This window comes from Cydia splendana, chromosome 13, assembly GCF_910591565.1.
Source record: "Cydia splendana chromosome 13, ilCydSple1.2, whole genome shotgun sequence".
In the NCBI taxonomy this organism is placed as follows: Eukaryota; Metazoa; Arthropoda; class Insecta; order Lepidoptera; family Tortricidae; genus Cydia; species Cydia splendana.
This window is the reverse complement of record NC_085972.1, coordinates 19,801,084-19,827,757: the sequence shown is the minus strand read 5'-3', so window position 1 is coordinate 19,827,757 and position 26,674 is coordinate 19,801,084. Positions and strand designations below refer to the sequence as shown.

Below are 26,674 nucleotides of genomic sequence, written 5' to 3'. Positions count from 1 at the left end.
CTGGCCTAGTGGGTAGCTTCATAGGTAGTGAGCCTGCCTATGAAGCCGATGGTCCCGGGTTCGAATCCTGTTAAGGGCATTTATTTGTACGATACATATACTTGTTCCTGAGTCATGGTTGTTTTCTATGTATTTAAGTATTTATGTATCATATATATCGTTGTCTGAGTACCCACAACACAAGCCTTCTCGGGCTTAGTCAATCTGTGCAAAAAAAATGTCCTATAATATTTATTTATTTATTTATTTATTCTTAACGGTTCTGGGGGCGTAGCCGAATTACATTCGCTCCGTATCGATTCGATCTCTACGATCGCAAGCGACTGGTCGATAATGTTTACAATAACCTAGCCAAGAGGCAATCTTTTTAGTTAACGCTTTTTCTACGCGCCAAGTCGATAAAAATTAGTTTTAGTCTGTGGTTCTCGTTCAAAACCGTCAAGAAACGTCATCTGTCAGCTGTCAAGAGTGTCAAGTGAACAGCGAATCTAATTTTGGAGAAAATAATTGTTTTATCAGTAAGTAAATGAAATATTTTGGTATTTGTTTAACTTAGTTAATCACAATTTCGTGATAAAATAACTCTATATAGTGTAATTTTTGAAGAGTGCGTTATAATTGCATATAATTTTGACCTAAAGTTTAACAATTTCAGACAGCCGTCGTCCGTGCCGGTGAAGGCTCCGGGCTCCGCGGGCTATTCTTCCACGCTGAGAAGTCCTTACCAAGTTGGCACGTACAGTCAGAGCTGCCGCTGCAATCACGCCTTCATGGCAGTTACCAGTGCTAAGGACGTGCACTGCTGGCTTACTTGACCAGAAGAGACAATACTTTAAGCGTTAGTAATGATTCAAACCGTGAAGTGAAAGTGTGGCTAGGTTTGCCCGAATCAGTTTAACCTCAGTGAACTCATTTACTTCATAGACTTCAAACATTTTTGAAATTAACAAAAGTCAAGCGGATATTGAATACATAGATGTTATGCATTAGATAAAAGCTGCCTGTGAAACCAAAACTAATAAATCATATTGTTACTTAATATTATTTTTTAATTACCTACTGTCTCTGCTTTTTGTTTACTCAGTAATAGAAGTACCTAAGTGAGTGAGGTGTTAAAAATGAATTAAACACATCTTTATTATTCAGTCAATGGAAATTTGGGAAGGTAATCTCACCCGCTAAGTTACTGGCTGTTCATATTTAACCTTTCGTGTGCTCCTGTCAAAAATTTGTCATTTATATATCAATCATAATTAATGCATTTTTAAGTTGAATATAGGTAAGTACATGGGAGCAGATCTGCTCCTAAGCATACCAAAGGGTAAGGTGGTAACCACCATAACCACTCACTCCAATAAATGAAACAATGATTGGGTCAAAAAGTAAATTTATTTTACTGAATATCTATTAATGAAAGATGCAGCAGGTATTTTTTGCCGGCAACATAAAATCAGTAGCCAAGCATTCTTTTCTTGTTTGTACATATGTACAGTGTTTTAAAATAGTAAAACAACACTCAATACATTTTTGTGGTTGTACATGTGTCATAGTTTCTTCCCTTGACCCTGGCTTTGGAGCACCATAAAGTATTGGTTCATATGCCAAGGCTGCAATGAATATCCAAGTCACCTGAAACAAAATTAATGCCTAGTTTTTCAACAAACTCGGTAACATTTGTTTATAATACTTATTCTCTACCAGTCATTATTAAGAAATAAATAAAATTATATTATAGGCATGTTGACAAAAAAAAAACTAAATGTTTTTGTGTATAACACATGTTAAGATAATTTTTATATAGTGTGTAGGTACAGTCAGCTGCAGAGAAAAGGTACCACCACTACATAGAAGTTGGTATGCAGGGGTGGTACCTTTTCTCTGCAGCTGACTGTACCTGCCTGCCAAAGGAAGTCATATACTTTATACAATAATATGTTTCATAATATGAAAAAAGTTTCATTAATATGGTTGATAATTGGTATATGTATGACAACAGCCGGTCTGGCCTAGTGGGTAGTGACTAGTGACCCTGCCGGTTAAGCTGATATTAATCCTGAGTTTGAATCCCCGGTAAGAAAATTTGTTTGTGTAATGAGCACAGATACCTGATGATGTACCTGAGTAATGGGTGTTGTCTATGTATTTAAGTATAGTTTGTCAAAGGACTGTCTCATTTCAAACAAAGACAGAGAGAATCATACTAGCTTTGTCTTATTCTAGTACTAGCACCCAAAAGATAAGTATGAGTATAGTTTTCCTGGTTCTTACTGACTGACAAATTGGTTTGACCATCTATAAATAGTTATCTAAGTACCCACAATACAAGGCTTTTTGAGCTTACTGTACAGTCCGACAAGAAATTGTAGAAATTAAAAAGTGGCAACACTGTAGTCTCGTCCCTTTCAAATCAATTTAAGAAAATGGGAGGACACTACAATATTGCTAGTCGGTAGTGACCTTGCCTATGAAGGTGATGGTTCTGCATCCCGGGAAGGGCATTTATTTGTGTGAAGAACATTTGTTCCCGAGTCTTTATCCATATTTGTAAAGCCTTTACCTATATACCTTTGCCTTTACACATTCAATTCACTTTCCTATTTAAGAACAAGTGCTTGCCAGTGTGCATATGGGTACCAAATTTAATCTACACCGTTCATCGGTTTATATTTGAAGACGTAACAGGAAGACATAAGAAGTTATTTTAGCATCAATAACATATTTTATATACTTATTAGTAGGTATAGTAGGGATAAGTTATTGACTCACTCTTACCTTGTAGGGACGTTGTTTCATGTTGCATTTGTGGGTGCATAATCCATTTTTCCATGACACTGTAACTATAGGTAGGTATTCAGCGCCTCGGTCACATTGGATCCTTTGGGTAAAATGCTGCGTACGGCCCACAATCCTTTGATCTGACCCCGTAGCATAAATGCTAAGAGCAGTCCTTTCCTAAGCAGTTTCAATAGAGGCGATTTTTCAGACGGTGCCTGCGTCTACGCGAGACTTTGTCTAGACGTTGTTCGCCGCCCACAATAATGTTAAAGTGTGCTTTTTACTACAAAATTTAATTTACAAACACTATTATACGGCATTTTCTTGTGCTTCGATAAGTTATCTGCAACGGGATAGCTCTCGCTACGCGTCGACACCTAGGAGGCGATAACGAATCCATTTCGCTTGTCAAAAGTGTTACTTGGCTAGACAATGTATGGCAGATATCGAATTCCGGTAACGAATGTTTTGCGTTTCGTTACAACATTGCAACTTGGCTAACATTTTTGTATTCGTTAATATTTTTCGACAGACTCATCTACGGTACCTGTCATTCCCATACATTTTTTATCGATTCGTTAGCGATATCTTTTTTCGAAATGCGTTTCGGCTAGGCCCCCTGTAAAGTGTAAAATTTAACTCTCATTAAAATATAGCAATTGTCCGGCACTTTAACGGCTCCAACTGAGCCCACTGCATTCTTCTTCTTCTACCTAGCGTTATCCCGGCCTTTGCCAGGGTCCGCTTTCCTACTTGCCCACTGCATTATTGTCACGTATTGTACTTACAGGGACTGGTCCCGAGCAGTTTCAATAGCCGTTATTTAATAGGTATTTGTTGGCACCCGGCGAGCGCCGCGGGCGGTCCTTGTAGGCGATAAAAAACACCCAATAAACACCGATCAAGACCTTGTCGGGCCATGCTCAGTGTAGGGTTCCGTGGTTACCCATCGGTCACAATAGGCTGCCTTCCTTGGACGGAGCTATTAGTGGGTATTATGTAAGTACATAATAAGCAAAATTAAGCACATTCATAGAACCTGTGACGTCATAAGAGCTTTTTTACCAAAAAAGGGAAGACTTTTTGTGAAAACTCAAAAATCGATCATTTTCGCTGTTTAATTGAAAGTCTACGAAGCTTTACTTTCACTATTTTTTAGAGTTTCTAGTGGCCTACGGAATCCTAAAAACGACTAATTGAACAAAACTTGTAGGTATCGATGAAATGATAGACTTCGTAGCAAAAAACTCTATCATTCCGATGGATGCGTACTGGCTCTTTCTATTTTTTTGCAATGATCGGTCTGTATTTTTTACTTGAATTCAATCTTTGTAGTTACAGTTATAGATCAGCCGATTTTTAGGGTGCCTTAGATACAGGTAGGTATTTATTTACTGATCATTTGGGTACCGTGTAATTGCAGTTTGGTACCTATTAACAATTCGTAAAGTCTCTAAAGTTATTTTAGGAAGTTTTATGCTCAAGAAAATATGTTTTACAAGGAACATGATGGAGTCACGATTGTTGTTTATTGTTTGACACAATCGTTAAATCTGCTTGACGGCGCGAAAAACGAATTTATTATTCTGGACAATGGTTCCTAACCTTTGCAATATTGTTGCGCCCGTGGCTGATTTTAAAACTAATTTTCACCTCAGCAGCTTGAACAAGGATACTTCGCTGCTTAAAAACAGTGAGCAAAATCGCAACACGAGATCAAAGTTACTACATTTGTGCTTTTGCTACGCTCTTATGCTACGCTCAAGATTCTAAATTAGATTCACGATCGTAGCGAGCGATTATAGAATATTTCGCTTGCACGGGACTCAAAATAAGCAGAAACATATATCGAACTTTGGTCTCTTGTTGCACAAATACCTATTAAACACCAAATTGAAAATGATTCGCAGAAACGTCTGCGGACGATGCTATTAAGCTTAGAACGATGCTATTAAGGTTAAACCTGGCCCCAATTTCACCACGGTGACAGGTGCGACAATTGTAAAATCACTGTTGCTGACGTCACAGGCATCCATGGGCTACGGTTACCGCTTACCATCGGGCGGGCCGTATTCCTGTTTGCCACCATCATTGTATTATTTAAAAAAACTTTATTATATCGGAAAAAAACAGATATTTCTTTTGCGAAGTTTCTGACAATTGTCAAGATTTAGAAGAATTGTAGGTAATTCTTGACAGGTAATGAGTTATATGTCGGAATTTCGTGACAATTGTAGTGTTTCTTGTGACAATTGTCATAAACTTAGCAAGAGAAATATCTGTTTTTTTCCTATATAATAAAGTTTTTTTAAATAATACAATGATGGTGGCAAACAGGAATACGGCCCGCCCGATGGTAAGCGGTAACCGTAGCCCATGGATGCCTGTGACGTCAGCAACAGTGATGTTTTACAATTGTCGCACCTGTCACCGTGGTGAAATTGGAGCCTGGAGTTGCCATGGTTACCAGTACAATTTGACACTAGGTTAACGGTTTAACGGGTTAATCCCGGGTTAGTGGGATGGTGCAAGTGGCCCTTAAGGCTTAAAGTTTAAATATCTAAAATTATTTATTTGAATAGTGGCCTACGTGGCAGTATCGGACAAACAGCACCAAGGTCTGAGTATAACGCAATCTCTGTTTGAGAAGCTTTGCTAATGTCATCTCGAGAATAACAGATTACGTCTGTCATTACGAAATTAAATAAATACTTGTGATAATGATAATGGTGGAGCATATACTGTGATATACTGGGTCTTCGTTAGTACTTTGGTAGAGAAGATAATGATTTTCTTTATTGCTCATACGTACTGAAAGGCCTAGCGAAGTAACAATCATTTATAAGATCGTGACTTTTCGTTTCAATCTGCTAGCCGATACATTTTAACTTTTCTAAAAAAAGCACGTTCCCGTGCAGCCTGTAGGTACGGCTTAGATATACCTCAAACCTACACCTTTACCTTTAAATAAATAAAAATAAAAAACATAAAAGTTAAAGTAAGTATGATTTTTTATAATTAAAGTATTATTAAAATATATTTTTAAAATAAATAAAAGTTAAAGTAAGTATGAGTTAAAGTAAGTAGGACTATACCAGGTATCTTTAAAAATAGAGTTTATATTGCGGCAAAAACTGTCCGTTTCATGAAACTATTTTCAAAATACTCAACTATGTAACCAGTCTCATTTTAATTACAATAAGCTCCATCTGGGTTCACAATATTGATTACAGAACATGTGTTTGCCAAGTCTGTCATTCTACGATGATGAGATGGACATTCCAGGCAAACCACACATGTTATCAACGTACAGTCAACAGCAAAAGCCTATCAACAGTAGATTTTTAACCAAGGTCTGACGATGATGATGTTCAATCGACGTAGTTTGGCGCTCGATGGCAGTAGTTTGGGAGCCTACCGCGAACACCGAAGTTTGTAAATTGCGGGCATCTTTCTCAGTCACTCTACGCCTTAATTGGAGTAAAAGAGAAAAGATGCCCGCAATTTGCAAACTTCGATGTTCGCGGTAGGCATACTGAGACAGAAATGGTGCCTTCACCCCGCGTTAAAAACTCATTTTGAATACGCGGATTTAGTTGGTCTATTTTGCGTAAATCATCTGTAGTTAACGAAACCATTATTGATAAAACAAGTCATGTCACCGACGCAAACAAACCACAGATAAAGCCGGGAGCGATTACAATGGAAACATCCTTCTATAAACAAAGCCGTTAATGGAAATATTCATAATGCATTACATTACAGTAGAGTCTAGTAAATAGAGACTACTGACAACCTCCAGAGTCCGCTGAAAATCGGCGCCATAGCGACAACTTAGCAGTAGGTACATGCTTCCACATATGCAACTAATAAAAAAATATACATTGGTACCGATTTTAAAAATGAATTGCATTTATAAAGTGGGAATGCGCTTTTGCAGAGGTGTGTACATAATCTATGACATGTTTATACCATTTTAGTTTAAAGAGTTCTTGATATTTCAAATATGCCTGCCTTGTTACTATTGTTTTGTGTATAGGTATAAAATATTTTAGCTTTGTGCGTATGAAAAGTGACACTTTTCTGCTATTTATGACTTGAAAACACAAAAAAGAACTTCCGGGACCGCTGTCGTAGGCACAAAGAATAATGTAAACATTTAAGGCATCTTTTTATTTAATGGCATTTTCCGAAGTTATGAATAAATAGCAGCCAATAACAGTTACCTACTATTTGCAAATAAATAATAATAGCGCCCGTGGCGTGGACTGCCAGTTGTCAGTCTTCTCAACTTACTAGTCTCTGGCTATAGCATAGTGAAGATAGGTATCGTGTTATAAATAGCGCGGCTTTGCAAACACGGGATTGTATTGTGATTATTAATGCAAATAATGCATAATAAACCTATAATGTTTATTTACCACGTGTCGTCGTCGCTGAGGTTAAATGACTTACCTATGCTCGTAATAGGTAAATATCTAAATATGTAAGAAGGTAATTACATAAAGTAGGAATAAAAGTAGGTAAGTATATAGGTAGTTATCACGCTATTATATTTAAACTTACAAAACAGGAAAATAAATTAATATATATTGGACATTCTTACATGATGATATATCTGATCGTGACTGTACCTATCTATTTGTTCTGTGAATAACCGTGTGCACAGTCACTTGCAGTAATATTTTACACAACAAAGGCCGCAAAAATATCTGACATGATCTTATTTGTAGAGCCATAAGAGCGTGTCACATATTTTTAATTGCGGCCTTTAAGAGTAACTGATTCCTTTTATTCTTCAATAACTGATGGGATAGTTGCATTTTATTTTTACAGTTAGTATTTTCCTCAAGTTTTTGTGGTGAAAAATATTTTGTTTCACTAGGTAGGTAGAAAGTCGAGCTTTGCAATTTCTTGCAACGCTCAAGACTCCACTTTTCAAACCAATCACTACGCTTGTGGTTCTACTTTGGAATCAATCGCTTGGTCGGGTATCAATATTAGCACTATGACTGAAATATAAATAACAACTATACCCCTAGTAAAGAAATAACTAGTTTTATAGGCTGTAGGTACGCTGTTATTGCTTTTAGTTCTTCAACACGGCACTGTAGGCAAATTAAATAGCTGGATAGTAAATCATGGGACAAAAAATAGACTTGTCCACCCCTTGACAGTATATCACATTAGTGTAACATTTTTGACAGATACCTAGACATAAAACCGTCACTTTAAATCGTCATCAACAGTAAAATATATTATATCGCTAACCGTGCGTGCTAGAGCGTTTTTATTCCGTTCGAATATTTCTGGGAAGCTTTTTGTAAACATTCAAGTATGCACTTCTCTCACACTTCAGCTATAATACTTACATGTCAATTGCATCATCTCATCAGCTACTGCTACAGACCCCCCTTTTTACTTTTTCTTTCCGGTTCTCATAATTTTCGGGATGCATTTTACAAGACCAATATATGATACATAGGTAACTAAGTTAGTCATCCCTCGCAACGTCTAGCATGCCATTTCTACTTGAACTGGTTCCTAGACCTAAAAAAACATTAGTTTCCAAGTAAATGGGCCATTTTATTTAAAGTTGTCCCCTATATATATATTTATTGTCAACAAGGTTTTTTCATATAAATATTATTCTATTATTCTATTCTATTCTATTCCACACTTTTTTTTTAATTTGTGAAATTTTATGTTATTTTTACTCAGAATCACGAGCTCTTTCTATCCTAATAGGAGAAAAAAAGTGTCCCAAGGTTTTTATTTCCATTCCGTTGCCATTTTTTATAGACTTTGTATGGCGGCCACGGAATGGAAAGATCGAATATTGTATGGTTTGGGACACTTTTTTTCTCCTATTAGGATCAAAAGAGCTCATGATTCTGAGTAGAAATAACATAAAAAATCCCAAATTTGAAAAAAAAGTGTAGGGGATCAACTTTAAATAAAATGGCCCAAATACCTATAATTAGTGGATTTTTGACTTTACCATACAAAGTCTTAGTACAAAACTCTTGAAGTTTCATTGCTTTACCTCGAACATAACAACTAATCCGCCACAAAATGATTCATTCTATGACTTCAATTTGACGCTAAACTGTAGCTGTAGGTACCTATCCCTAAAATAATTACACATTATGTTAACTTGAAGCGTCTATTTTTATCAATGACGTAGGGCCTCATAAGCTCCAGGCTTACCACGCCAAATATTTCAGCACACGATAAGATACAGCGGGATATCTCACGGTACACATACAGACATGACACTATATTTATATTATATTATTTGCCGTCTATTTTTAGCCTTTTATCTGGTTGCGGTGTCGACGTTGTATTGTAATGTACATTTAAACGTGAATTATTTTAGCTCTATAGCTTTAACTTCATCATACCTAGTTAAGTAAGTATGTATACTATAATTAATGATGCGAGTGGGAATTACTTATTCTGAAAATTAGATCATTTCCTGGGTTGGGATCCCGGTAAAGGCATTTATTTGTGTGATGAGCACAGATACTTATTCCTGAGTCATGGGTGCATTTCCGTGTATTTAAGTATTTATATAGGTACATATATTGTCTGAGTACCCATAACACATTGCCTCCTTGGGGTTACCGTGGGATCTTAGTCAATCTGTGTACGAATGTGCTATAATATTTATTTATTTAATTTGTAACTTGGATTAGACAATTTTCTTACGATCATGTTTCTCATTAATATTTACTTCGCGTAAATGCTGCTGATTTCGCTGTTTTCTGCCGATTTCTCTATAGAATAGAATTATTTATAAATACCTTCTAACTATTCTATCTAATCGCAAATTCCTTGAACCATCCTAGTCATCTATGCTAAGTCTGCTAATAATGCTATTCACTTCACAATCTGTATACGCCCAGTGTAAATTTCATTCGATGGCGTGACGAGACGTATGTACGCGTTTTTGTATGGGATTTTCAGTTTCCAAAACGTCCCGCTTGGCGCGCTGTTCAAAATCCTATACAAAAATAGACATAACGCAAACGCGAACGCTCGTCACGCTATGGAATAAAATATACACTAGGGGTTCATGCAGATTGGCTCGCTTCGACTCTAATCGCAAATTCCTTAAAGTTCTTCAATGTTTAAATAATTACAAACATACATAAATTGCATTTGCATGTGATTACGTCGGGTCATCACCACATGTTGCGACATATGGTTCGCTCCAACCTACATTTAGCAGTAAACGTTTGCTGAGCAATAACATGCCGACTAATATAAATAGAATTAGCACTTGTAGCAATTTTATTGGTGTGATGTTCCGGTGTAAGACATGTGGTGTTTTTAGTTCGATTTGATATCGAGCTAACTTTTTAATCGTGTAAGCGCAAAGTTCGGATCTAAATGCAGAGTCATCTGCAAAGATAACTTAAGTATCTAACGATTCATGGTTGTCCTTAAAAAGTGTGATACCTACTTACTACATTACATTATTGTCAATTTCTGTTGAATTCCAGCAGAAGCGCTATCATGGTCGCATTTTTATCACCTGTCATGCCATGCGTCACTTTCGCACTTACATATTTGTTAGAAAGTGACAGGCATGGTGACAAACGATAAAGAGCCGAACATATTAGCCCTACAGCACATGATAACGTAAATACATTACGTGTCTTTTAGCATTCCTTTGTTTATGGTGATAAAATATTATGTCATATATGTTATCGCAAAGAGCTTGCTTTATTTTGATGTAGTATCTATTAGTACGATGCCCAAAAATACAAATTAGGGAGTGGCCAAAGTCGGAGTACGATGGTCGTAGTAGGCCTAAGAAGCGCTGGCTGGACGTCGTGATAGCGGTCAGGGAAGAGAATCTCACACCTCAGGACGCCGAAGACCGGGCAAAGTGGATAAGATTGAGCAAGAATGCGGACCCAGGCGCTAGGCCGGGAAAACGCTAGGTTGAAGAAGAACATCTATTAGTACGATGGACTTTCTCCTCTATAAAGCTATAACAGAGTTTTTATTGCACTATTTTCATTGTATGTTACTAACAGCTGCGTTAAACTGAAATAACTGGCTATATTCCAATACTATCTAAAGCTTATTTATCATATTCAAACTCATCAGTTGTCTGGTTCTATGAACCTGATGTCAATCATTCTACATGACGAATATGATGGATATAGAGCAGTCGTGCAATTGAATCATTACTTATGATCTTTGTAGAGTCGTGTTTGTAAATTATGTCGAGGCATAAGGTAATAGGTACATGAATGTCATCATTATATTCAAGTCACCGGTTTTTCATAACTATACCAAAGGGCCTAATCGATCGTGACTACCACTTCCCAATATTGACGTTTCTAATTATGTATGTTGTTCCTCAGGTCTCTATCTCCATACTTTTCGTCTAAATCGATGAATACGTTCGGGAAAACTGACATCTCATCATTGGACAAACATTACGGAAGTTAACGTTTTAAATACTTTTTTCTAAGACTTTTATAATATTATTTTTAAGGGGGTGATGTCCACAGGAAAGTCGCATAACCTTAACCCATACTAAAAAGTATTTTACCCATTTGTTAGTCAGGATTACGGCAGCTTAAATAAAGTCTTGAAAAATAACCAAAATATCGTTTGAACAAGACACGCCACTCGACAAGTCCGACAAGACAATTGAGCCGTCCAGTCGTGCGACGATTATCCAATAGCCACTTCCTCTGGACGCAAGGCAGACCTGGTTAACTTTAGACCAGGGACGTCGGCTTTGTCATCTGATAACGAACAGTTTGAAATGTGACATAACTAGTAAGTAGTAAGGCAAAACGAAAATGTCGTGTTTTATAAATTAGTAACTTAAAAATTATATATAAATATATGACTTTCTTAAAATTATTATTTATTGTGTATAATTGGTAATAATAATTAAAAAAAACATTAAAACTAACTATGAATTAAAGATTGACATTGATTGACTTTCTTACACAAATGATTAATTAACCAACACGATTGTTATGTGAGCTGATGCTCACCAAGAGATGTGCGTGGGTACTCAGACAACGATATTTATAATATAGGGGGAGTCCGGGAGACTTGAACCCAGTTTGTACAATTATACCTATAATATAAAGAAAAGTGTCATACTCGTAAATCAAAATATTTATTTTTTAGCATGCATAACAAATAATGTGATTTTGGCACTTTTTAAAATAAAATGGTTCAAGTCTTCCGGACTCTACAAATACATACTTTGATATATAGAAAATGACAATTTTTTTTTATGATGTTTTGAAATCACAGAACAGCGCCTTGGGGTTGGTCTGTGTTTGAAATAGTCCCGTGACTTTTCTACGCACCTGTCATCTTGATATATTACTTTACGTTTGCTGTTTGCCGATGTAAGATTGTCGGCTTGGCTAGGCCCCTAGCCCAGACCGGTCGTCGAATATAATACAGATAAATAAAATAGATACCGTACCTACATAATTCAAAGCAAAAAAAGTTAAATAGCTCACGTCTCACGTCCTTCAATTAAGAGATCACCCAAGTAGCACAGATAGCTCTATAACTACTCACTTTTAGTTCTATCTAACGCTATGTGCGTATTAAGACACTTATAAGAGCACACTCGTGGTCCAACAGCTGTATAATAGATCTCAGTGATATTTATATAGCTTAGGGCTGATTAAAAGCTGCATTACGGCTCTGAAAACTACCATTAATACGCAAGGAGTGATATAAAGGTATATTTGCTACGACCCTATACAGCTTTAAGGGTTATCAAATGCTTTAACCGTTATAAGGTCTGTTTAGTGGATAAAATTACGCCATGTGCTGTATAAGGAGGTAATTGTGAACTTTTATTACGTTGACTTATTAAGGGAGCACAAGTGAACTATTATGAAGCTAATAGACGTATAATGGAACACATGTGGCACATAATACAGCTTGTCGCTTAACATGTTTACCGCTAAGCAGCTTTTATTACACTGACTTTTAAGGAAGCACGAATGAACTATTATGAAGCCAATAGACGTATAATGGAACACACGTGGCGCATAATACAGCTTATCGCTGAACATGTTTACCGCTAAGCAGCTTTTATTACGCTGACTTTTAAGGGAGCACCAGTGAACTAATATGAAGCCAATAGACGTATACATGGAACACATGGGGCGCATAATACAGCTTATAGCTGAACATGGTTACCGCTAAGCAGCTTTTATTATTCTGACTTTTTAAGGAAGCACGAATGAACTATTATGAAGCCAATTAATAGACGTATAATGGAACACATGGGGCGCATAATACAGCTCGTCGCTGAACATGTTTACCGCTAAAGCAGCTTTTATTTCGCTGACTTATTATAAGGGAGAACGAGTGAACTATTATGAAACCAATAGACGTATAATCGAACACATGTGGCGCATAATACGGCTTAGCGGTGAACATGTTACTGCTAAGCAGCCTATTATACTAGCATTGGGACTGTCTGCATAGCGGCTGTTTAAACGTTCACAAGATGCCTTATAACTGTTTAGAGGTTCACTAGTGTATCGAAATAACGACTTGGACTTTATAGTGGTTCACTTAAGTATCTTTATCAGATATATAACAGTCGTATGCTGCATATTAGAATATTAACGGTTCACGTTGCTTTTTAACATTGATCGCCATTTTATTGTATATAACCTACAAAATTGAAATTACTTTTCCAACTTTTAAGGGTAACAATAAGGTTCTGTGCATGAGTTCTAAACCTAAATCATTAGTTTAGTACTTCCTATAACGTATTATTAACTTTTTATCTCATAATTCTGTCCAAACCACTGAAATAGTTTTTACACATAGCTTATTTATATAATTAATTTAAATAAATACTGATTATTTTTGTGGCGCACTGAAATTTTCTTAGATAATACATATATATAATGTCAATAAACTTGCATTCCCAAACATATTTCTCGCATTAATATATAAAAGATCATGTACAAACATTTAACTAAACACTTTAACAAAATGACTTATGGTGTCGTTGCGCTTAACGTTTTTGCTGCGTTCGTCGTCACTATACTAAATATAATAGCTGATTTTTAAGGCAGAGGTGTAAAAGTATGTTATTAATTATCTTTTATTCAGCCCAACGTCAATCTTTCCCGGTATTAGGGCGCACATGTGACATATTAGCTGAATAAAGGGTAACTGGTGGTCTCTTACCCAGCCAATATACACCTCTTATAACTTCTGTTACCCCTTATAATTCCGTTAAATTGCTGCTACAACGCTCTTAAGTAGCTATGTGAACTTATGGCTGCCTAATTTGTGCCCATTTAAGAGTTATAAAAGCTGAAAAGACGCTTATACAGCTCTTATGCAGCTTTTATATTCCAGCTTCAAGCGTATTCGTACTTCATTATGCGGCTGCTATACAGCTAATCTGTGCTACTTGGGGCAGCAACGAAATGTGATCCCGGACAAGCGATGTAGCATAGGGGCTGTCCATAAATTACGTCATCGATTTTTGACGATTTTTGACCCCCCCCCCCATAATCATCCAAAAATCATGCTTAAATGACCCCATTTCCTCCTACTTCATGCTACCGTCATCCGATGTCCAGACCCCCCCCCCCCTAATTTGGAATGACGTAATTTATGAATAGCCCCATAGCAAAAAATACAAGTCTTAAAACTCTTAAATACAAATACAATGCGTAGGTATCTACTTGATGTCTCTGCCTATTACTCTAGGTACTAGTTAATACAACATTATAACTCAGGCCTATAAATTCCTAACAGGCTTTTATGTTACTTAGGTCTAGTTATCTGAATAAATACATATTATTATAATAACTATTTTCCATCTTCTTTATAATCGCGCCGACCCGACCTTAAATCGAATCCCACGTATTTTTAGAGACGATATTTATTACAAACCTTCACCTGACTGTTTACGCTGTGGTTATTTTTACTGGTGTTTTATCGTGTTGCCAATTCGAATTTACATTTTGATGTCAATATGATGTCATTTTCTTATCATTCGCCCATGCGTCTCGTTCGCTTCGCTCCAATACATGTATACATCAAACATCAACATTTAATAGGTAATAATTTCAGCCTATATCCGTCCCACTGCTGGGCACAGGCCTCTCATGCGCGAGAGAGCTAGGGTTATAGGGCCCCCCCCTATTGACCCCCCCTCCCCTAAAATCATCCAAAAATCATGCTTCAAATGACCTCGTTTCCTCCTACGTCATGCTAACATCATCCGATGTCCAGACCCCCCCCCTAATTTGAAATGACGCAATTTATGAATAGCCCCATAGTCCCCACGCTAGCCTAATGCGGATTGGGGACTTATACCAACCAGGGACCAATACATGAACGTGGGCAATACTGATAGTTTCTGGATTCTGATATATGAGATGACTTATTTTTTCTAAGTGGCCAGTTCCAGGAATTTTCAGTATGCCCTAAGTATGAAGAAGGTAAAAGCGAATTGCACGCGCGAATGACAGCAAAACGACGTCCTATTGATATAGGAATGTTCGTTCGAACTGGCCTCCGTGTTTACTCCGATATGTCTAGAACTAGATGTAATTCTAATGCCAACTGGGAATCGAATAAATTCATACCAAGAATTTATTACGGATGCGAGACGTTGATAAATAATATTTTGTTTCAATTCGTCTAGATTCAACTTCTATTTACAAATTTACATACATACTTACCTATCCTGTATCTCCTGTGTGTCATGTGTATGGAAGCATCTTTCAGCATTAAGAAGTTGTTTATATTTTTTAAAGTTTTATTTGCCTTTCCTGTGTTCTAAAAGATTTGGAATAGGTACCTATTTTAGAATCATTAATGATGTGATATATTTTTAGAATCGGCTTTAAGCCATTTCATTTGACTCCAAGCGAAAGGCTTCTGAAGAAAAAAAAAATCCTATACAAAAAAGATGACGTCATAACTCCGCTCCTTTTTAGGGTTCCGTACCCAAAGCGCAAAAAACGGGACCTTATTACTAAGACTCCACTGTCCGTCTGTCTGTCACCAGGCTGTATCTCATGAGCCGTGATTTCCACTGTCGAGCAGTTGAAATTTTCACAGATGATTTATTTCTCTTCTAACAACAAATACTGAAAAGTACGGAAACCTCGGTGGGCGAGTTCAACTCATACTTGTTTTGGTTCTACGGGTGTCCTAAAGATCAATCGTACTAATTTTCATGCTATTAAGTATTCAATTAACACAATTTACACCGTTTTTTGGCGTACCGCTAGCACTATAAGTAGTACTACTTATTTATTAATTTTATTATCTAAATATTCTGTTTGTATTGCCTTACCAGGTACCTACCCCACACATTTCATATGCTCAATATTCGTTCCTACTGGAATTAATAAGAACGAATCCAAAAATATATCATTTTTTTTACTTCTATAAATTAAAACGCAGCTAGGTACCTAAACCACGACAACCAAACGATAGCGCGTTCTATTCTACAGACAGAGACATCTTCCGGGGAATTGGTGAACTAATAAAATTATTATGAAGTAATAAACACTGTACAGTCAAAATTACATACAAAATTAAGAAATATAGGTAGAGTTAGACCAAGAAAAGTCTGCAGCGATTTTGATAGCCCACGCAGTGCAATCGCTGCAGAATTTTCTTATAGGCTAATACTCTACTTAGGTAGGCTTGTGGTGTAAATGTCCGAGAGACTTGCCCATTAAGGAAAAAGTTAATGAAGAAAAAAAAAATTACTCTTTTCGAACGAATACGCATCGTTTCACATATCATGTCATTGATTTGACGAGTCCAAATCTTTCGAGTGCCAAAGTACAGCCGATATAAAAGTGGGCATTTTTGTCAGAAACTTAAAATAATCTTTTCTTTTCTTCTTGCCTCCTAGCCTAGTCGGTAGAGACCCTGCCTACGAACCAGGATGTCCCGGGTCCAAATCCTGGTACCGTAAAACGGGGTGAGTAGGTTTCGCGGGGAGCTATGGGTTATGAATGGGGAGAGAAGGATTGAGAGGGGGGTGAGGTGGGTTTTTAAGGCTAGAAAAATAATTCCAATTTAAAATGGAGCTATAGTAATATTCATAATAAAAAAAATCGATCCAACAATCTTCCAAAATCACCTTTGTATGAAAAACCCTATCACCCCAAATACGAGGCACTACGGGATGAGGTGGGTTTTCCTCTTTATCGTCAAAGTTATGAAATGAAACTACCCAAAATAAAATACAAACTAAAATACAAACGTCCGAACCACTTATTATATATACACCATTCAGTTTTCACATGTAAAAATAAAATTTTATCGAGGTTTGAAAGTCAAATTTCACCCAACTCACCCCATTTTACGGTACGGCAATTTATTTCTGTGTTTATCACAGATCCTATGAGATGACTCCCTTCCTTAGTTTCCCTTGTATCTATGTAGTTCGTACCTACCACCGCCCACACACTTAACTGTCTATCGGTGGACCTTATGCCTTTTGTAATAAGGTCCACCGATGTACAATTACCATTATACATCATCATGATTATTAGTATAAGATTACCAGTCAACGGAGTCTTTTACTCACCCTACTTAGTTCCCCAAAGTACAGTTAAGAGTGTTGCTGCTTGTACCCACAAGACAAGCCTTATTGAGCTCACTGTGGACGATTTGTGTCAGATTGTCCCATACTATAATTTATTTACTTAACTTTGTTAATTATTGTCTACAGGCGGCGCTATGGTGCTTCGTGGTGTACCTGCTGGGACACATGCCGACGATAGAGATGAGAGTGGACGAGCTGGAGCAAGCGGCACAGAAGTACAGGAGTCCAGAGGTCAGTTCTATTGGTCTCCAAAATATGGACCATCTGTAGGCCTAGCACAGGAGGGCGCGCCGCGCGATAGTATCTCGCCCGTGAGATAGACTACCCGTCTTTTTCTAACTGTATTAATTAAAGAGGGACGGGTAGTCTATCTCGCGGGCGAGATACTGTCGCGCCAATCATGTGCTAGCCGGGCTGGTAGACACTAGCATGCAGCCCTCTTGATCGAGTGGCTGCAGTGTACCTACTGGATTTTTTTCCTTCCCGCGTTCGATCTTCACATATCCAAGACGGGGGTAAATGTATAAGTAACTATTTCTTTTTCGGTCACATTATACTTTGTGATCATTATTATCACTATACCCTTTGAAAGCCACGCCTATCGTGCGCTCATCACTAACGAGACCTGGACAAATATATTATTGATCCTGAATTATTCTCATAACTTAATTTCCAGCCAGTACCAGCATCCACACCAGCACCCATATACCCCAAGCCCAACATGAAACTGGGGAAGTGTTTCCACCTGGACCGTTCCCAGTGCCCCACCAAGGAGCTGCGCTGTGACACCGTGGACCCTACCTCTGTGTTCTGCTGCGACGTGGACAGTTTCACGCTAAAAGAAGGCCTCACTGCATACAGTAAGTCTTTACTTTCTTAGCCACATCTCCCCCATACATCCCAAATCCCAAGCCCTATATGAAACTGGGGATCTGTTTCAACCTGCACGGACGCAGTTCTCAGTGTCCCGCCAAGGAGCTGCGCTGGGAAACCGTGGATCCTGCATCTACGTTAGTCAAAGTCAAATATGATTTATATTCATGTAGCCTAGCAACAAGCACTTATGAACGTTTTACATTAGTAATATTGGATTATTATACAGATCAAATTTAATACTAAGAATTTCACAAAAAGATCGTCAAACATATTTTTTTTTATAAAAAATACTAGTCTAGAATTTATTTATATTTCGTTATGCTGTGTTGTGGATAGTTTCACGCTAAAATAGGCCTCGACTGCGTACAGTACGAGTAAGTCTAATCTAACTCTTTTTTCTTCTCTATCTGGTTTTCCACCGCCAAAGAACTGCGCTGTGGCACCGTGGTCCTTACTACTGTGACACCGTGGATTTAACTTCTGTGTTCTATTGTGATTTGGGCAGTTTCACGCTGAAAGAGTAAGTAATTTTTTTTCCACATTCTTATGTGTCATCAAGGATATCCGCTGTAACACCGTGGATCCTACCTCTGCGATGCGATGTGGACAGTTTAACGGAGGGGTCAGATATGACTGAAATTATAGGAAGTGCCAATCCGATATTGGGTGACCCCTATGAGAAAGACAGATATAGAGTGTGCATGTGTCTGTGGCATGGAGTAGGTACCTACGCCTTTTTACATTAATTTCTTAAATGAATAAATAAATACACATACATTTTACTTCTATCCGGTATCTTCGACACTCTCACGTGGACGAAGTCGCGGGCAGAGGTTACATTATAATAATGTAATCATAGACATCTTGTTTACAACATTACAACAGTACCTACTGTTGTCCATCTGTATGTAACGACCGGTAGGTACAATACAACGGTTGTTTATCTCCGAATGCCACATGTTTGTGTTGTCTCTGTTCATTACTAAACAGACGATAAAGACAAAACCAATATTTGTGTCTGAGGAAATCGAGTAAACTGGGTCAGGCTGACGACCGAATATTGTCCTGTTAAGAGAAGGTTGTATGAGGCATGGGGTTGTTGGCTGTTATGACGTTTTTGTACTGTTATTGTGGTTGGATGAGTAATTATTAAAATGACTTAAGACGCAATAGGTTCAGAGGGCTCCCACAAGAACTTAATACTTAATAAGTATTTACCTAGTAGGTACCTAGGGAACTATAAATTAAACATCCCTATCTTGCAACAGTACATATACTTGTTTCAAAGACGAAAACAAAAAAATACAAACAGCTTCTTAAGGAAAACGGACTATACGTACCTACTTATTAGTCCTCTTTTCTAGGAAGCATCTGCAGTATAATGTAGGTATTTAATGCAGGAAATACAAGGAAAAACAATGTTATCATAATTTTGCTAAACAAACTGAATGGGTCAAACAGATCACTGTGTTATGTCTTTCCTGTAGACATACACAAGAGTTAAGGGCTATAAAGGTTAATTTTCTTATTTAACCCTTATCCACGTGAAAAGGTCCTCCTTTTATTTAGAGAACTATGATAAAATCATTGCTTACATGCCCACAAGCTGTTAACTATTGCCCACAGGAGAGAAAACTAGTGTGTTATCGCGAACAGCACATTTTTCTCTCCTGTGGGCTATAGTTAACAGCTTGTGGGCGTGTAAGCAATGATTTTATCATAGTTCTCTAAATAAAAGGAGGACCTTTTCACGTGGATAAGGGTTAAATAAGAAAATTAACCTTTATAGCCCTTAACTCTTGTGTATGTCTACAGGAAAGACATAACACAGTGATCTGTTTGACCCGAATAAAGGACGATTACATCGCAAATAACGGTAGAGGTGTATTGAACATACTTAAATAGAACTTACTAGTACCTAGTGTCTAGTAGTGCTAATTGTGCGTAGCTAGGTATTGGTGTAATGTTATATAAACAATATAACTAGCACTTGTATTAGCATTACAAGAACGGACGTACTGTATTCGAAACTCGTACACAGTTAGACTTTTAAATAATTGAAACCTGTAAGTAGATGCACTAAATGTACGCGACTCCGTACTTAGACTTTGGCCAAGCTAACTTTGCACAAACTTGGCATTAAGAATCCGTATATGTCCCTAAAGCTAAAAGCTCTATACTTGACGTAGCATAGCATTTGGCATGAAAACTTAGCGTGGTCCGACTCTAGTTATAATGTATTAGCTGATGGTTTTACGGTCAGACAAAAATACGCTAACAAGTGCACACGTAAGATAATGCGTATAACTTTTGGGAACTTACTGTAATAAACTCCAAAATATATGGACTGTTTTATCTGCTCAACATGCACGGTGGCCTCCTGAAAATTCAGGAGGCCACCGTACGTGTCGATTTAGCGAGCGTAATTATAGCGTAAATACTAATAAAATATTTACACACACACATCATCAAATTATGATTTTTAGGGTTCCGTACCTTAAAAAGATAAAACGGAACCCTTATAGGATCACTCGTGCGTCTGTCTGTCTGTCCGACCATTCCCCCCCTTTGTCTCCGATACTACTGGGTCTACAATTGTGAAAAAATACAAAAATAGTTCTTTACCTATAAATGACTGGAAAACCTATTAGAAATGTGCAGTCAAGCGTGAGTCGGACTTAATTACTTAAAAAAATAGGTACATTGTTAAAAATTGAGTAATGTACGAAACCCTTGGCACGCGAGTCCGACTCGCACTTGACCGGTTTTACACCACATTTACCAACAATTTCTCCTGTTACAGTGAAACAGAACATTACAAATCTCCACGTCCTGAATGCCACCATAACGGAGCTCGACCTTTCACAGTCCGTGTTCCGACGACTGGCGTCCATGGCGCTTACTGACGGCAACATCGGACAGATTGTTGGTAAGTCACCAAAACAGAACATCACGTCATGAACGCCATCATCACGGAGTTGGACCTGTCTCAGTCCGTGTTCCGACGACTGGCGTCCATGGCGCTTACTGACGGGTACATCGGACAGATTGTTGGTAAGTTATCAAAGCTAAGGGTGGTAAGTATTTCTTGGTCCAATGTGTATTTGCGTCTCACATTTTGTATAATGAGAGAGTGAGACGAAATGCTCATTGGACCAAGAAAGTGGACAGGTGGAATACCACCCAAAACAACATTAATCATCTGTCAAGAGGTATCAGTCGATCGATCAAAACGGTTCTTACTCGTATCAGAATAATTATTCTGTCAGTTACTGCTATACAATACTAGCTAGAATTATTTTTCGGACATACAATACTAGCTATAATTATTTTTCGGACAGTGTAGAAAGCATTTGCATTATGCAAAAACATAATATTTATGGATCACATTTTATTCCACGCATACCGCAGCCCGTGAAAAGGAATATGAAGCCACGAACGACGGTGGTAAGTGAAATAAGCTGTTGTGCTCTGTAATACATATGTATCTAGACGTGAAGAATAATTTCGTGAAGGTACCTACAAAATCTAAACAGTCGTTTTATAAAACAAATTTATTCCTTACAGGTCAGTTCCCAAAACACTCCTCAATAGCCTGCCTCAACATCTCAAACAACAACCTCACGACGGCCAAACTGCCGACCACCCTGCGGCCGTTCGCCTACCTCTTCAACCTCACCGTGTTGGACGCGTCGGCGAACAACCTCACGGAGTTCCCGCTTAGCCTGGTGCAAAGTAATCGGAAGATTTTCATAGACATGTCAGGTGAGAGTTAAGGGGACTAAAAGGAGAAGTGAGATGAATAGAACATCTCTGTTTTATATTTCTCTTATAATTCATAGTTACGGTACAAAATCTCTACTACTGTAAATGTGCAAGTAGGTATCTGTTTTATCTGTTACATTTTTACGCGTAAACTACTAAAGCGATTTAGATAGATTTGGTATACAATAATTTGAGTTCTAGGAAAGGACATATCTTATTATCACGGAAATCACGCCTTGAGGTGACAACGGGGGAATCGAATAAAGTCCGGTAACTGAATGAAGTGGTCTAAATAAATGTGCCTACTCGTAAACAACATTTGATATATCTTAACGTCACCACGCAATGACTGGGTCTATCTACTATCGACAGGGTACTTATCAGTTAAGTACATCCAATTTTGACGCTGTCCTCCCAATCTAATTAAAAATCTGTTGATTTGCTCACTACAAAGAACTTAAAATTCTGTGGCTTTGTCTATCCCCACACATTGGAACCAAAATTAACAACGAGCACGAATGGCGGTTTCTGATGCGGGCTGTATACACTCGTCGAGAGACCCCGAGACAGGCCGAGAACGAGTGTGTACTGCTGCTCCCTTCTCGTCTCGCTCTTCCTCGTTTCGTCTCACGGTTGTCCGATTGGATCGGAGCGGTGCCGAGACTCTCGGCGAGAGGCTCTCGACGAGTGTGTACATTTGGTATAAGGAACTTCGGCGAATGCCCCGGCTGTGTAACTGGAATGAGTCATAAGGTCCTTGTTTACAAATGTTTATTTGATTTCAGGGAACAACCACATGCCGTGCAAAGAGTTCCAAATGGCCATGGACAGCAACAATTCCCTCGTGACGTTCCTGAACTACAACAAAACGTATTGTGTGCGCGACATACGCTTCAACGACAGGCAGTGGTTCCAAGAGAAGTCGTTTCTGCAAATTGACCATCTTAAAGTTCAAAAAGAGGTAGGTAAATGGGTGAATAGGTAGCCTTTTTATTGTTACTTGTTACCATGGTCTTACTTGTCACCATGGTCTTACTTGTTACCATGGTCTTACTTGTTACCATGGTCTTACTTGTTACCGTGGTCTTACTTGTTACCATGGTCTTACTTGTTACCGTGGTCTTACTTGTTACCATGGTCTTACTTGTTACCATGGTCTTACTTGTTACCATGGTCTTACTTGTTACCATGGTCTTACTTGTTACCATGGTCTTTTCACTAAACCAACTGGTAAAGGCTCTCTTGATTGTTGAAAAACTGATAAGAAAGTTGCATTTTAGCCACATGTGAGGCAAAGTACCTAATGAAATTTTGAGTTGTTTCCTTATGTTAGCTGGTAGAATTGACTTTTAAATTATGATTTTGAATGATAAATATTCATTGATTTGCTTTGATTTTGTTTAATATTTTACAGTTAGGATTTTCCTTGTGTTGGTGTGGTGAAAGATTGTGTGTGTTTCACTCCGTGGCAAAATGTCTTTAACCCTCGTGCCTTGAAACGCAATGCTCAAGATACCATTTTTCGAAACACTCGCTACGCTCGTGGTACATATTTGGAGTATTTCGCTTGCTCTGGTACCTACTAATATCTCTATCAGCACGAGAGGTTAAACAACAACTTTGCCGCCTTGTAAAACAAATAACTATTTTGACAAACCGATAATCGATTGTCATTTTAGCTAGGCCCTTAGATCTTTTGAAACGGAATCACTAATCTATTCCCTAGCTAACTAACATCTGCCGCAACATCAAGCCTTTGGACGCGAACTGCACTTGCTTCCTGGACAGACTGGAACTGATGCATCTGGAGTACATGGTGACGGTGGACTGCACGCAGCGGCACCTGAAGGTCATGCCGACGGATCTGCCGCCGAACACTTGGAAGCTGAACGTGTCTTATAATAATGTGAGTTGTAGCTTTAAACTGCACTTCCTGGAGACTGGAACACATCTGGAGTACATGGTGACGGTGGACTGCACGCAGCGGCACCTGAAGGTCATGCCGACGGATCTGCCGCCGAACACTTGGAAGCTGAACGTGTCTTATAATAATGTGAGTTGTAGCTTTAAACTGCACTTCCTGGAGACTGGAACACATCTGGAGTACATGGTGACGGTGGACTGCACGCAGCGGCACCTGAAGGTCATGCCGACGGATCTGCCGCCGAACACTTGGAAGCTGAACGTGTCTTATAATAATGTGAGTTCTAGCTATAAATTGCACTTCAAGGAGACTGGAACAGCATCTAGAGTACATGGTGACGGTGGACTGCACGCAGCGGCACCTGAAGGTTATGCCGACGGATCTGCCGCCGAATACTTGGAAGCTGAACGTGTCTTATAATAACGTAAGTTTGATTAGAACCAGGCGTGATACTTTTTCTGTTGTCTGTGCGTCACGTCAATTTTCGGGCTGCTGCGCTAAACGAAGTTGCTGCTTTCTGACTCCGTTGAATAGAAAAATGGTATACACACCTCGGGCAGTCAGATTGTACTGTTACGAGTAAGCTATTTTCAACGCAATAAGCGCCTGTTTCAACAGTGATTACTTGATTAGTGTGATTAGTGCCAGTATACCTTTGCTACATGCGTTTAGATAGGGTTGCCATACGTTCCCGTCCCCGCATGTTCCCGTTTGAAGCTTGGTGTCCCGGTGATACCCACGGGAGCGAAATGCAAAAAAAAACACTACGCAACCCTATTACCCATTTTGAACAAGAAATTTAATGGATATTATGAGATTTATGATGATGGTGTTGTCTTTTTCAGATAACGAGCCTAGAAGCGGTAGGGGACGACCCGTCATACGAGCTTCTCAAGATACTCATAGCAGACCACAACGATATAGAGAATATTGGTCCTTTGGAGGGGACCAATTTTGCTGACAACTTCATGCTGTTCTCAATCACGCACAACAAGCTGAAGAATGTAAGTCTTATTGCTTACAGTTAAGGTACATTTTAGAATGTGAGTCTTACTATCTTGTGGTAAGGTTCATTTTAGATGTAAGCAACTCATAGCAGAACACAATGATATAGAGAATATTGGTGCTTTAGAGGGGACCACGTTCGCTGACAACTTCATGCTGTTCTAATCATTTGTTCTTACAGATCCACACGTACATGCTGTCGAACATGTTCGACAACCCGGGGTCCTACAACACGTTCCTCATCGGCGGCAACTACATACACTGCGACTGTAACACAGAGAAAGTCATCAAAGTGAGTGCATCTCTTTCTATTTAGTAATGTGTGACAGAGACAACACGGTCTGGTGACTTTCGAGAATTTTCATACGAAGTTTTTTAGCGTATCTATCATCAGCAACCCTTTGGTAAAGTAAAACAAAGTGAGGAAACCGGAACTGTCCCTAATTTTTCCTAATAAGACCAAATTTTTCCGCTTGGTCTTTATTTGTAACTTAAATCTTCAGAATCAATAGGAAACTCGCTAAGGATATCAGATTTTAGTCACTGTGAAGGCATACGAAGTAGTAAAGAAATCATATTCCTTCACAATAAGTAAGTCACCCACAGACAAGACATCCTCCAGACTGAGCATAGTAGCTCTACCCCCTCTGCCACAATATACGGTAGTTTTACTCCATTTTCGAGTCGGAAGTGTCTTTGTGTGACGCCCGTGTCGTTGAACGGACCAATCACGGCACGGGACCTCGCTCACCTCGTCCCCCGCACCCCAGTATTTTTGGCAGCATCGGTTTTATTAAATAATTGCTCTAAACTCCGTCTAGGATTCCTAGTCTTTGTAGTCACCACACGGGATTGTTATGTCATTTAGGGTTCTTGTTAATTTGGAAATTCTATAGCATAAAATATTGAACAACCAATTTAGCTAGAACCCTAAATGGCGCAACAATCGCGGAGCGTGATGGCACCTAACTAATCTATGTAAGTAAATACTACCCTAAATACTACAGTTTTTGTTTCATTTCAGCCATGGCTAATAGAAGTCTCAAAAACCATCCTCGACTACAAAGAGCTTTACTGCGAAGACAACATGGGCCCAGTTGTAGAACTTAAAGAATTCCAAGTCTGCCACACTCCGAGAGACTGGACCGACTACATCTACTACATTATCACTCTAGAAGTCTTAATTCTAGTGCTTCTAATTAGTAAAGTATCTTATGATTACTGGATATTCAAGACGGCAGGCTACTTGCCGTGGCCGGCTAATAAGATGCCGCGTCTGCCCTGTGATTGGCTGTGTGAGTGACGCGCTGATTGGTGGATATTGGTGCGATGTGATTGGCTCGCGCGTGGCAGGTCCATGCGTTTTAGTCTGGAGTCTCAGAAGTTTAAATTTGCCAGTCAAAAAACGAGATTGAAAATTGAAACATAGAATTTAATTTTGATTGTCATTTCGGACGTAACTTCGCGGCGTACAAATTGGAATGAAGCAGTTAAGTGTGAGTGAATGACTTTTATAATGTTAGAGTGCGACAGAGTACAATGAAGTTATTTGGGTAGTATCTCAAAAACAGGACAGTATCTCATTTGTGAAAGACAAGTGCACTGTGATGGACTTATGTTTATTTTTTGACACCATTTAATAGGTTTCATGGATTGTTTAATGATGATTTTAGATGCTGTGTTTAATATGTGTTTTGATAAACAAATGCTGAATA

General features: G+C 38.4%; 1 protein-coding gene across 3 annotated transcripts in view; it reads left to right on the top strand.

Annotated features, from left to right (window-relative positions):
• The window catches only part of LOC134796286 (protein halfway), a 35,407-nt gene extending 9,061 nt beyond the window's left edge, over positions 1-26,346 (top strand). Inside the window, exons 2-11 of one of the 3 annotated variants that reach the window (XM_063768353.1) lie at positions 17,516-17,620; positions 18,066-18,249; positions 21,069-21,194; positions 21,833-22,030; positions 22,816-22,991; positions 23,757-23,879; positions 24,322-24,378; positions 24,800-24,958; positions 25,141-25,251; positions 25,984-26,343. In XM_063768353.1, coding sequence (XP_063624423.1) covers positions 17,516-17,620; positions 18,066-18,249; positions 21,069-21,194; positions 21,833-22,030; positions 22,816-22,991; positions 23,757-23,879; positions 24,322-24,378; positions 24,800-24,958; positions 25,141-25,251; positions 25,984-26,262 — 1,518 coding nt within the window. In that variant the 3' untranslated portion in view covers positions 26,263-26,343. The other 2 variants (XM_063768352.1, XM_063768354.1) reach the window with 2 other exon arrangements.
• The last annotated feature ends 328 nt before the right edge of the window (positions 26,347-26,674 follow it).